Below are 13,322 nucleotides of genomic sequence, written 5' to 3'. Positions count from 1 at the left end.
ATCCTCATAAATTTGACAGGAATCATCACAAAGAATACATGCAGAGAAGAAATTCACCTTGGGATGAAAATAAAGCTTGTTGCTGTTGGAGGACGCAATGTTGTCACACGGGATTTAAAGGCAGGAGCCTTTGACTCAATGAGGTCTGTGAAGTTTCTCGCGCTCTGTGAGAAAGCTCATTATTTATTTCTACTGTGCTAAAGAGAAACAGAGCGTGCTGTTTGCGAGCATGTGCATTGTGCTTTGTTTTGATGCGTCACTCGTCTCGTGTTTGTTCGTCGTGCAGACGTGAATCACCTCGGTTTGATGTAGGTTTGAATGGCAGGCGGCAAAATTCACCCCGGAGGACTGACAAGTTGTCACAAGATGACCTTTGTTTTCCGGATTCGCAAATTGAAACATTGCACTGGGACTTTTACTGCAACGTCTTCATCGGAGGAGACTGCTATCCTGGCCACATCAGAAATATAAATATATGTAGTCCAAAAATGACAAGGGTTTGAAATGCGTGCATTACTTTTTGTACTTCGGAATTTGTATATGCTTTCAGTCAAGAGATTCCTTCTCAAAAACAACTTGCATGTTTGATTTTGTCCCCATGTTGTCACCACGAGTCACTCACAATTGTGTGAGTCTCTTGACACAACGTGAGCTCCTCAGAGCGACACAGTTCAGAGAACATCTGACAGACTACGAAGACACGTTCTGGAAAAGACAAAACAATGATTTGAAGCACTGCGTCAGCACGGTTTCCACTGTGCGCACTGTGGGGGCCACCATTAGCTGCAAGCCGTTGCCTCATCCGTCTCCAAGAGCCACATACAGGTAACAGGTTTCACTTCACCCGAAGAAAAAAAACGATTTGACATATCCACCATAAGAAGTTCTATTGGCATAAATCATGCGTAAATGAACCGCGTTAAAAAACAACTTGATTAAGTAAGCAAGAGGATCAGAGACGCTATTGGAGTTATCCTAAAAGCCCGTCACTGGGTCGGATTCAGGTGAAATCAGATGAAATCCTAAAAGTTCACCAGAAACTCCTTCAGCTCAGTCCTCGTCCAGACCCCGAGGAGGTAGAGTGGGGGTGTGGCATCTGGAAACACTACTGCTTTGATCTGCAGGCACCACTCAAAGCCAACACAAAATGGAAGTTCAAAGTCATCAATAAAACAAATATATTCCTGTGAAAGAATCAAATTCGATTCATGGATTACTATCACTGATGAATCAAGGTAGTAATAATCAGTGGTATAAATGCCCATCCTCCCCCATGAGTGGATGATCAGGGAAATACAAACACCTCATAATTCTACTAAAGTACAGTGTACATCCCACCACTTCATGTGAGGAACTAAGTTTGGAAAAAACCCGTAAACAAATGACCTCGCCCAGGCCCTCACAAACACCTTTGGGTACCGTGTTTATTCTGCATTTAGCGCGTAGCTTCCCGGCAGCGAGCATCGACGCACCAGCGACACAAACGCTTTCCAGCTTCCACGTGACAGAGTAGCAACCAGATGACAAGAAAAGCCACAGCTGGCACGCTGTGGCCTCCTTGGCCAGAATTATGAAACTATTGATCCTGATAGAGCAGCACAAAAAACAAAAGAACAGACACAATCAATTGGAGAAAGAAAGACACATGAAGTGCTTGATTGCACTCAATCGATTGATTCCAAATAAAGCGTCTGAGAAAACCTTCCACTGAGTCGGTCTGCATCCACGGGCGTGACGCAAAGGACCCGTGAATACCCAGATTCAGCGTTAAAAGAACCACTTAGATGGGATTAGCATTCTGTGGAAACACCTTTACGTTCTCACGTGGGCACCATCCAAACAGATGTGAAAACCCCCGATAAATGAGGGCATAAATCAAAACAAAGTGAGTTATATTCACCACAGTGGATGTACTTTTTAAAAGCCCTTGGTGATATGTTGCCTGCTAGGGTCAGGAGTTTGTTATTCTTAAATAATGCAATCCCCCCAAAACTCAATGTTGGAAAGAAACAAAGACAAAACAAACAGGCCTCCAGCAAGAGGCCATAACGCCCTGAACGCCTCTCTCCACGCACGAGCCCCCTGGGTGACGTCTTCCAAAGCTTATTAATCCCCTAACCTTCCCCCCCCCCCCTGAGATGCAGAAAAGGCCAGTGTGTAACTGCGAAACCCAATTGTTCCTAATCATTTCACGATTACGGTATGTACAGTAACAAAAACATATAATAACCTCATTCCATATTGTATATTTTAGAGCGAGTATTAAGATAATGGGAGCGATTGGCCGTTACAGACTCCCTCCTCTAATTGGTTTGTTTTCTTTGGGGTGGGGGGGAATGATGCAAATCCCACTGGAGCACTTTAACGACGCAGAGACACCAGAACATAATGCAGATTGTTCTGCTTAATGTACCACTTTCAGAAAGAATATGACAACATTCTTCTTACAGTTACCAACTGCATCAACAAGTCTTCTTTGTGTTTTCCTTCACTTGCTCTGTTTAGGATGCAAACCGACTGGTTTTCTTGCTACTTTAGGAAGGAATGCGTCATTCTGGCTACCAGGAAACATTTGGCTCTTTAAAGATGCAAAATCTACTGTAGTGATGCTTTTGCTTTATTTCATTCATTGGAGAGAGCTTCGATTACATCAGATGAGTGAGGAATTGTTCTGACAGCTGTTGATGGCGTCATTTTATTTTTTTGTTAATTTGTTAAGACAAATTCCTGCTCAAATTCTGATCCACGCCCCATTCTTTATCCCCCCCCCACACACACACACACACACAACCGAATCGATGTTATACAGAAAGCTCGTCGGGGAACCATAAAAATGAAGGATAAGAATGAGGATGAGCACTCTTCTCCTCTCAAGAGTCCTGACCCAGGTCTAGTGTGCATAAAAAAGAGAGAAGCTGAGGCTGAAAATGCCACTTCAAGAAGTCTATTCAGCAACCCGGGCTCCGCCGGCATGTTTGATCCAAAGAGCCCATGGCTTTGCGGAGGAAGCGTTTTCCAAAGACGTCTTACAGGACACAAACGGTGACAGCACCTGACATGAGGTGTGCAGTTTAAAAAAATCCTCTTGGAACCCAAATATAATGAGCCCCCCCCCCCCCCCTACACACACTGTCTGTCACAGCTGCCATTGGTGTGGCAAATCAAAAAAAGAGCATCTTTAACTCCCTTACACTGAGCCTCCGTGGCATTTCTCCGTAGCAACAGGCTGACCCCGTTTCTATGGTTATGGTATCCCTCCTGCATTTCTTCCAGGAAAATCGATGGCAAAAAGAAAAAGAAATGAAAAAAAAGGAAGCACATGAGTACGTGGGTGCAGCTCAACCTACAGCAGGTGGTTCACTTCATCACCACAAATGAAATAAAGGAAGTGATGTGAGTCGGATTCCTGCACCAACAGTGCGCTTCATGGCTCCTCTTTCTGTGATACGCTGATTTAAGTCAATGCTTCACAAAGGAGATTGAGGTTTTAAGTTGCATCCGATGAGCGACCCCCCCCCCCCCAAAAAAGAGTGCCGAGTTAAGAAGCAGCATGCAGGTATATCTGCCTCAACACCTTTCAGCTCTGAAAAGCTCCTGAAAGACAGTTTCATGGGGGTGGGGGTGTGTTGCGGGGGGGGAGGAGGGGAGGGGGGGGGGGGGGGGGGGTATGTCAGTCTGAGTGGGGTACTTGGAGGTTTGAAAGCATCTGAGTTGAATGGATGGAGTTGATACAGGATAAAGCCTGTGATAGTATTTCCAACTCGCTCCTCTGCTGCCTCAGCCCGAGCTCCCATCAGTCCCTCCCCTCTCCGGAGCTGCGACTGCCCTCTGTTGCTATGCAACAATCGGGAGTAACGAGAATCATCATCGAATAAGTCATTAACTTAAGGCAATAGTTCAAGAGAGGCATTTCGAGCACAGAGGCACGATCTTACTGCTGATCTATCGAGCCAACGGAACAGACTATGCAAGATTGTGCGATGGAGATTTCCGGAGCGGTGCAACTTCTCCGTCACTCAGTGTGATGAGTGGTTATGACAGCTGATAATAAGTAGCTACTAGACACTGACCCCCCCACAAAAAAGAAATGTCTGCTTTGCTTCCTGGTCCCCGGTGTCCACAGCCACACCCAAGCGCTTGACCCAGAGTCACCTCTTCAGTAATATAATTTCATTGCCTGCTGCCAGCTGCCCTGAACGATTACTCTGACTAACTCCATCCACAGAAGGGGGGGGGGGGGGGGGTGGCAGGAGCCGCTGTGCGTGTGTGTTTGAGCATTTTTTTCAGGTTTTTTTGTTGTTGCAAGAGACACAAGCTCAATTGCGTTACTGATTCTGTTTGGCTTTTTGGCAGTTTGTGTGTCTATGTGTGTGTGTGTGTGTGTGTGTGTGTGTGTGTGTGTGTGTGTGTGTGTGTGTGTGTGTGTGTGTGTGTGTTTTCATTACAAGCATCCCCTGGCAAAACAAACACAGACACCAATTAAAGCTGCGGCGGGGTCCCGGCCCCTTTACATTCCTAATAATGAGCCTGTGGAAGAGCGGCTCCGACCATCCTCATCCTCACCTCAGATTCTTTCTTACTGATACTGATAATATTTTAATATTAACGTAAATGAATGTTTAACATCTGTGTTGTCAGTCTGAAAAACTCAAGACTCGAACGTCTCCATGTTGGCTCATGTAAATAACACTTTTATAACGGATTTGCTGTTAATCTAATATGTATTTTTCTTCTGCTCCTCAAACTGTCGTTCATTGGAGTCATGTCAGCCACAGCTCACTGACTTCCTGCTGTTTCTTGGCAACGGAAGACACATCGCCAAAACATTCTTACACTTTTAGTGGTGCAACCAAGTTAGTAAATCCTTAGTTTGGAATTACGTGAATTCTGGGAATTTTGCAGAGTCACACGTCGTTTATCAAAATGTGGTGCAACAACAATTTATTCAAGTTTGTTCTTAAAATAAAGTGTTTAGCATGCAAGTGTATCTATTGGCCATTATGGAATAAAAATCACTGTGACAACTGCTCTTCACAAAGCAGGTAGTCATCTTTCTACAGTAGCTGAGAACACAACAACCTTTCTGGTTGCAATCTGCAACCTCACCACCAAGTGGCATCAACTCCTGCCCATTTCTATAAATCAAAGCTTTTAATATAGTTAGTTGTTATTTAGTCACATATATAAAATCATTTTGATTGGGAAAACACATGTTTAGAAAGTCTTATTCACTTTAATTGAGAAAATAGACCTTGAAGCTGCTCCATGTTGTTAAAAATGAATTACTTTATTTCCCGGACCATTTTGTTGGCTCTAATTCCCATAAACATAGACAATGTGATGTCAGAATAAGACATTTCATGGTTACAGACAAATGCCCAATTATCTAACTCCCCAGCAGTAAATGTCAAATGTTGGGATGTCCTTGCGGAGCATTTTCTCTTCTAGACTGAATAATTTTTTGAATTTAATGAGTGGGGATGACTGGTATTCACAGACAGCAGCATCAAAAAGACCAGAGTGCTTTGCAGGTCGTGTTTCCTACTATGTTCACTTCCTACCTCTTCCTTCCTTTACATGCAAAGTATTGCAGCTGGATTCTTTCTAGGTTTTCGGCTGAGTGAGTTAAGTGGACTTGATTGAGGCAGTTGTTTAAAATAGTGCCGTTTTTTTTTCTTCTTTTTCTTCTTCTTCTTCCCCAGACTCACTGGCCTCCCACGAGCAATTAAGCGCAACACCAATTACCAGGAGAGCTTTACCCCCCCGGGGGTTTGTTGATTCTCCCTCCATTTCTCTCAGTGCATGATTTTGAACATCTGCAATCAGAACCCCCCCCCCCCCCCTCGCTCTCCCAAGTGTATCCGGCATGAGCCGAGCTTCCCCCTACATCGCTGCTCAACCACAAATCTAATTTCACCTCCTGTGGTACCACTATTTGCGTTTCAACGTGCCAACAAGGCGTCGCTCTTCGCAACGTCACGATCATGTTGCGCAGAATTTCTTTGGGAGAATTCACGCAGTTTTTTTTCTTTTCTTTCTGTACAACATATCCGCATTGTTTGTGACACGGAGGCAAATGGAGGCAAATGAAGGCAAATGGAGGCTGCCACGGTGACACCGCTCACGGCTCAGGTTTGTGCCCCCCTTCGGCGCATCATGAGTGGTGATGGGTCAGAGATCATCGTACGGCGAACCACCATCCAACAATGCAAAGGGAACAGATATTTCAACACTCTTTATCTTTCACCTTCAATATATATATATATATATATATATATATATATATATATATATATATATATATATATATATATATATATATATATATATATATATATATATATATATATATATGATGGTACAATGATGGTACAGCTTGGGTGAGTTTACATACAATACTGACATTGAGGTTGGTTGGAAATGTCCCTTTTGTCCATATATACATAAGGTATTCCAATTTCTGTAAGGTCAATATGAGACTTTGTAGTTCAAATAGTATGCAAGTTACTTACCTATTTTTGTACAAGTCGTTGTGATCTTCCAGACTATGTCTGAGACTAATGGCACACATGAACCCTTTAGTTCTACTGTTTTACGACGTACAGGACAACTTCCCAGAGTTGCGTAAGACCTTTTAAGACATTTATATCTATATGGACAGAAGGAACAATTACAGCAAACAAAAAGTCTGTTGGTATACATACTGTTCAAGCTAAATTAAGTCAAAGATATCCTTAAAAAAACAGCTGTTAGAAATAATAAAGGCATTACACCTTCACATCATTCCGATTAGACTGCCTCAGTAGGATTTCCTAGACACTTCTCAGAGTCTTTTCCTCTTGTCTTGTCCTTAGATTCAGCTGAGCACTTCTAAATCCTCATCAGCCCCTGACAAATGTGAGCAGGATCCCCAAGTCGGGCTGGAGCCTGCTCTCAAATTGATCGACCCGTACAACTTTGCTGCGTTTTTGGAATAAGCGAAAGCCTTCCTCCTCATCATCTCTCCTTTCCACATGGAGACCATGAGCAAGGTGGAGAGCAGCACGCCCCCGAGGGTAAGCAGGCACAGTCCCGCTATGACGCACCGGTCCAGATGAGCCCCCACAGCGGCTTTCTCCCGCTCCAGCCGCTCCATCTCTCGGGCGGACACGGTGTCCGGGTCCACCCGCACGTCCCTGGGGACCGCGTAGGATATGGCGACCAGAGAGATGCCGGTCACCAGGCACGTCACGGCGATGATGAAGCCGTAATCCACGGACTTCCCCGAGGCGTCGGAGGAGAGGTCGTCGTCGGACAACAAGTAAAGTTCCGGGATGTCCTCTTCTTCCTCTCCCTCCTCCTCCCCTTCCTCCGCCTCGCACAGTTCACTTGAGGAGCTCTGACTCAGGCTGAATGTTTGTGGACTTGTCCCTATTAGCTGGACATCATCATCATCGTCATCCGAACCTTGGTGTTTGCAGGTGAAAGATGTTTCCGTTTCGTCCTCTGGCCGCGCGGCTCTCCGGGTCTCTGTCCGTGGTGCTGAAGCCTCTCCTCCGCCGGGATGAAGCGACTTCCCGCGGCCGATGGGGCTGACACTTTGCTCCTTAACAACCAAGGAAGCATCCTTCCGATCGGGTTGATCATAGTAAAACAGCTCCAGATCAGCCATTTGAGCTTGGGGCTGGGTTTCCCGTTTTGCCAAGCCCATGCGTCCGCCTCCGTCGCAAAAAACAACAACAAGAGAGAGTAAAAAAGAGGTTTCAACTCCCTGAAATGACTTAAATTATTCGTCGCGTGCCTTGTGACTGTAAGCCACTTTAAATCTGCGCTTTTTTATTAGTATTTGTGCAAACCTGCACGCATCTTTCTCCTGAGCGTTTAAAGTACAGCTATACGCAAGTCTTCAATTAATTCCGATTACCACACAGAGCGCCGTGTACCACTTTGCCTCTCCGGCACACTTAATGAGCCCTGCCACTCGCTAATGAATCTAATCCCACCTAACGTGCTTCAATAAGCGCTTATCACACAGCAACAGGAAATAAGAAATGCGGATCGCCGGGTACCTCTCCGCCGGTCCGTGGCCGCTCGCGTCCCGCCTGCTTCTGCTCCTCGGTCAATTAGAGGGAAAGGTTCGGTAGACCCCTCCCACGGACCGGGCTCCGGCAGACCGCCTCGTAATGCCCATGGCCCACAGAACGCGTGCACGCCAACCTGATGACGGGCTGCCTGTCTCGTGTGTGGAGATGCTTCTCAATTCTCCACATCACCTCCTCGCAACTAACAATGAGCTGCAACTGATCGCGTTATAGTTGATAAATGCTTTAAGGGCGGACAATAGGAGCAACTTTTGGATTTCCAGGTTGAGAGAATAATGTAATACAGTGAATATCAAAAATTAATATTCATTCAAATTTAAAATAAAATAATATTTTATTCCGCATATTATATATGCTTTAAAAAAAGATTACTATACTGGGGTACCCTACCACCAGGTCAAGGGAAGAAAACACAGCAAATAAGAAAGAATTAAAACACAGCAACAAGCAAAATAAACTGAGAGGGCCACCCCCTGTAAGCCTACTATATGCCCACCTGTACTGGCATTAAAAGGACCCCCAGTATAGGGCACAGTAACAGTTGTTTATGTAGGACAAAACAAAAAGACACTAACCGGGAAAGAAAACAAATTAACAATTCATAATCAAACATACTATATAAACCAGGTAACCATATATAATCTATTTTAAACAAAGGGCAAAAACAGCAGTGACCAGGCTCAGCGTTGCACCACCCTACAAATATAAATAACTCCAATAAACATTTCACTGCTAAAAGAGCATATTAAAACATGAAACAGAAAACCCCTGACATACCTTTAGATTTTGCTCAAACCCATCTGCACATGGCGAGTGCTGCTCCGATGCCGTGGGAGCCCTACAACCAGCCCCCCCTCCAGCTCTACTGGGGCAAAAGCTTCCATTTAAAGAGCACCTGGTCACACCTGTTAGGCATCACCATTTAAGGTGGTGTGGCCAAACAGGCAGGGGGGGAGGGAGAGCTCCACCCATCACATTAGCATAGCACAGGAAGTATGTGGGAACCGCTTGGGTCCATTCAGTTAAATCAAGTTATATTTGTGGATTTTGTTACATTTAGATGGAGCCAGATCAGATTTGTTTTTTAGTTGCTAATGCTAAGCTAAGCTAACCAACTGCTGGCTAAAGCTTCAAATAAAACAACCGAAATAAGAGGGGTATGGATCTTCTGATCCCTCAAGTCTCAAGGCAAGAAAGCGAATAAAAGTAATGTTGAGCTACTCCATTAAATACAGTAAAAAACAACAACAGATGACGTAATCCCAGTTTCCTCAATGGTATCTGAGCATTCTCAATAGCACTTCAGCAACACCTCAGCCCTCCTTCACAGGAACACACTTAACATCATTATTGGTATCACATTCAAACAATATCATTGTGACAACATAATTGATCAGAGTCCAAAAAAAAGGATTTTCCTCTTTTGAAAACAAGCACTTGCTTTCCAGACCGGCCCATTTCCTGAAGAGCAACGTGCTGCCGAAAGAAAGCTCTGCTTCGATATTCAATCTGAACCATATAAAATCTCTTACAGTCAGCACTGAATGAAAAGCTCATGAATCCAAACTGGCAGATTTTCAGGATCTAACAAATACATCAGCTTCCCTGACCAAGTAATTGTGTATTTAAAAGTTTAACAGAACATCACAGACTATGATTGTCTCCCTCACAATTTCATCCATCAAACCGAATTTGAAAAACTGAAATGAGATCAAAATTGGCGTTGGAAAACCTCCGCCTCCACCTTTCTCTGCAAAGCGCCAGAGCTTGTGTAGGCTATAGCCAAAGGTGGCGATCATCTCCGCTCACGGTCATTTGCTCTGTTCACTGAGGTCAGCCCGATGCTTGTGGGCCCACAGCGATCTTCTCGCTGCGCGTTCGGCGGGTCAGGACCTTGTATTCTCTGAGGATTGAGGGGTGAGAACGCGATATGCTTCAGGGTGGCTTTGACTTTTGCCACAGAGAAGGAAGGAGGGAGAGAAGTTCAAAGCAACACATTTCACAGTTGTGCAGAAGCATGGAAACGCTGCAGAAGGTCCAGCAGAGCTCCACCACGAGGCCTGTGCTTGTGATCACTAAAACTTCAATGTCTCACGCAGGTGACTGAGGACTTCATTTGAAACCATTTTGAAACCATCTCAACTAAGTCTGCAAAGAACAAAGAGAACTCCATTAAGCATTCAAACATGCAATCTGTTGCTGTGAAGGCCTGTGACTCAACATGCCGCATCAGCAATGGCCCTCACGCTCATTTCACATTCGCAAACACGAGAATTTAATGGCTTTTCATATTTTCAATCAACGCTCGAACACCTTGTGTACACCTTGATTAATAGCAAAGATAGTAGGAATGATAATTGGAAAAAGGCTCCTCTTGTTGGGAAAATACACTGGTGTTTTTTATATATAGTGTACCGTTTAGAGGGGTTTAGTCCATACTCCTTCAACCCTGAATAAAAGGGAATCTTAACCCTAAAGAAAGAGGAAACGTTGTAAACAGATTATTCTGACGAGGAGCGCGGCTGCTAAACCAGCATCGCAGGGTTTATTGAACGGGGGTCCGTTTTGTATGTGTCCACACAGCTTGTGCTCAGCAGTGGTGAGTTATGTACCACTCCAACACCATGGGACCAGGTAAAAAGATGGTTGGTTTATTATGACTTTTGCTGGTTTGCAGCGCGTCCACGCTTCCTCATCTCCTGACATTTACTGCCCTCGTTCTCCGCTTCGGAGTCGGAGACGCCGTCGCGCCGATGTGGGGGCGATAGCCAAGGTTGCTTACGCCACTCCAGGCCATTTCTGACTGAAGCAGTTCAAGTTCCCCCTCCTCCTTTGCTGTGCACGATGCCCCTCAGTCCGCGCATTGTTCACGGCACAGCTGTCCTGCGGCGTTGTGGTCGGTGCCGTAGCTGCAGCACTTTAAGTGTTTGGGGAAAAAGGAAGCAGCAAGTATTAGACTTCTATGTTGCATGCAGAACGAGGAAGGGGGGCAAACGCGTCTCCGTCTCTGGCACCAAAACAAAGAAGAAGAGTCTTCCCCCACTCTCACACATTTCATCGTCCCACATCGGGCCTTGTTTTAGCGCGTCATAGGAGCCCGAGTTGGGAATTCATCTGCAGATGTTCCGGTTCAAAATGAGATCTTCTCTATCGATGTCAGTTCAGGGAACGCGACAAATATAAAAGAACTGCACGCAACAGGTGCGAGGTTTTTAAAGCCGAGGGCGACTGCTGCACGGGCCGATGGGGCCCAGCAGGGCGCGAGATTAGCTGCGAACAGACAGATAAGCACACGCACACACAGCAGAACACGAGCTCCCCACAGGCTTTCGCACGGCGGATTTACAGCGCGTGGTGCAACACTGATAGTGACTCCGCACTGTGGATTGTGTGTAGTGTTTCATATCGTACGGCTCATGTCGGTGTGTTTTTCGCAGCAGATATTCAATCTTAAGATTTCGCAATGTTCTTTTCAGTGTGATGCATTCTTTTTGCAAGAAATTATCTTTGCCATTTTGGATTTTAAGAGCATTTTCCACGCTCATAAATAACACGGATAGACAACAAACAACACAGGAGAATTCATTCACTTCAATATTCACAGTAATATTCTAATTTTAGTCACTGTCTTTAGCTTTTATAAGTGGCAAATCAATATTCAACAAATTGCTCTCCAACACATTGTGACTTATATATAATCTTGGCTTGGACCACACCCGCCTCCAAAAATAGCTTTGATCAGGATCCCAACCCCACACCTGTAAGGTTTTGTTACTGCACCACAGTGACAAAATGTGTTCACATACACACAGAAATACAAACTTCAGAGTACCTAAGACCTCTTGTGTGGTAGTTCTGGTACACACGAATACTTCATTGTACGTTAAAAACAACTACATTTTATAGTGTTTACACTATATGTATTAAAAAAGAGTTCTTTGTTTCAGCTCAATTCCTGAAATGCGGACTCACATTTTGAACACAAATTAGTCTGTTCTGTCCTCAGAGCAGCCTTTAATACATAACCATGACTGTACCATGTCAGAAAGACTCATGCACACTTTCTTGATCCCTACGCACAAACACACACAAAGACACACAAAGAGGAGGCTGAGGGGGGCCCCGTCGTTGTAATAACATGGTCCACATGCCAAACGGGAGCTGGAGGTTGAGGACGGACTGTTTCTGCACTAGTCCGACCAGAACTGTGAAGAAGAACATCTAAATATATACACATGTGCTTTGGTTTTGTGATTTTAATTGAAACACCTGAAGAAACTGCCATCGGTGCCCTTGAGCAGGGCAGTAAACGCTCACTAAGCTGTGGCCTCTCTGTTATTGATGACCCCTGCCTGCCAGTACACATAGAGGAGAAGGGGGGGGGGGGGGGGTTAAGTGTCTAACTAGGAGCTGAAGCCTCTGGGAGGCCTATGGACAGCGCGTGCAAAGACGGTCCGGCCCCGTCTGCAGGAACGAAGCAGCGTGCTGCTCCGTTTTGCTTATGATCCAAACCGATCCGTCATTTCCTCCAGAGAAACTCTCCAACCAGCAGGACCCGGTTTCCTTTTCGCCGTCTCGGGGGCAAAAGTGTGGCTTTTCACGCTGACGGATGTGCCTGCGAAGCTAAGAATAGCTGACGGGAGGCCGGCGGCGGCTTGGGAGGCCGCTGAGGAGGCGAAAGGCGCCGGTCCGAGGTCAGACCAGGACACCGAGAGCCCGGGAGACAAGAGCGAGTGGGACAGCCTCTAAGCAGCTGACTCCTTCTTCTTTGTCTCTGTGGCAAGAGCACTTTAGGATGATCCCCCCCCCCCCCCCCCTCCGTCCTCTCCACACGCGCTCAAACACAAACGAGTGTACCCATCAATTATTGGACACGTTCCCGATTCGCATTCTGTGCTGCTGATTTTCGTCGAGGGAGTAAAGTTCGGATCTCTGCACAGGAGAAACCGGGCCGACTGCTGCGTTTCTTCTTGAAACCGATTGTCTTAACAGTTGCCGCATCAGAGTTTTTTTCTTTTTTTTTATTGAAGGAAAAAAAAATGCTGTTTCAAAAGCAGAGCAGCGTGAAATGAGATGAGCTGAGGATGAGTGTAACACATTTCAGATGATGACCAAATAATGGTCCGGCCAATAGGGCCAATAGAGGGCCTGGAGCGCGCCTCCTTGGGCCCAAAAAGTCGTTGTAGTTGTTTTGTGTTGAGATTCACAATAGCCTTGTATTTACATGATCCTCTTATGAAA

General features: G+C 45.4%; 1 protein-coding gene across 1 annotated transcript; it reads right to left on the bottom strand.

The window, feature by feature from the left end:
- Positions 1-6,340: 6,340 nt before the first annotated feature.
- On the bottom strand, positions 6,341-8,908 carry LOC119219756 (transmembrane protein 74). The gene is made up of 3 exons (XM_037475174.2): positions 8,859-8,908; positions 8,049-8,279; positions 6,341-7,698 (listed from the first exon to the last, which is right to left on the bottom strand). The coding sequence occupies exon 3, from the start codon at positions 7,688-7,690 to the stop codon at positions 6,857-6,859; it is 834 nt and encodes a 277-aa protein (XP_037331071.2). The 5' UTR covers positions 7,691-7,698; positions 8,049-8,279; positions 8,859-8,908; the 3' UTR covers positions 6,341-6,856.
- Positions 8,909-13,322: the final 4,414 nt, after the last annotated feature.

Source organism: Pungitius pungitius, chromosome 17, assembly GCF_949316345.1.
Source record: "Pungitius pungitius chromosome 17, fPunPun2.1, whole genome shotgun sequence".
Lineage (NCBI taxonomy): Eukaryota > Metazoa > Chordata > Actinopteri > Perciformes > Gasterosteidae > Pungitius > Pungitius pungitius.
This window is presented reverse-complemented; position numbering and strand designations above follow the sequence as displayed.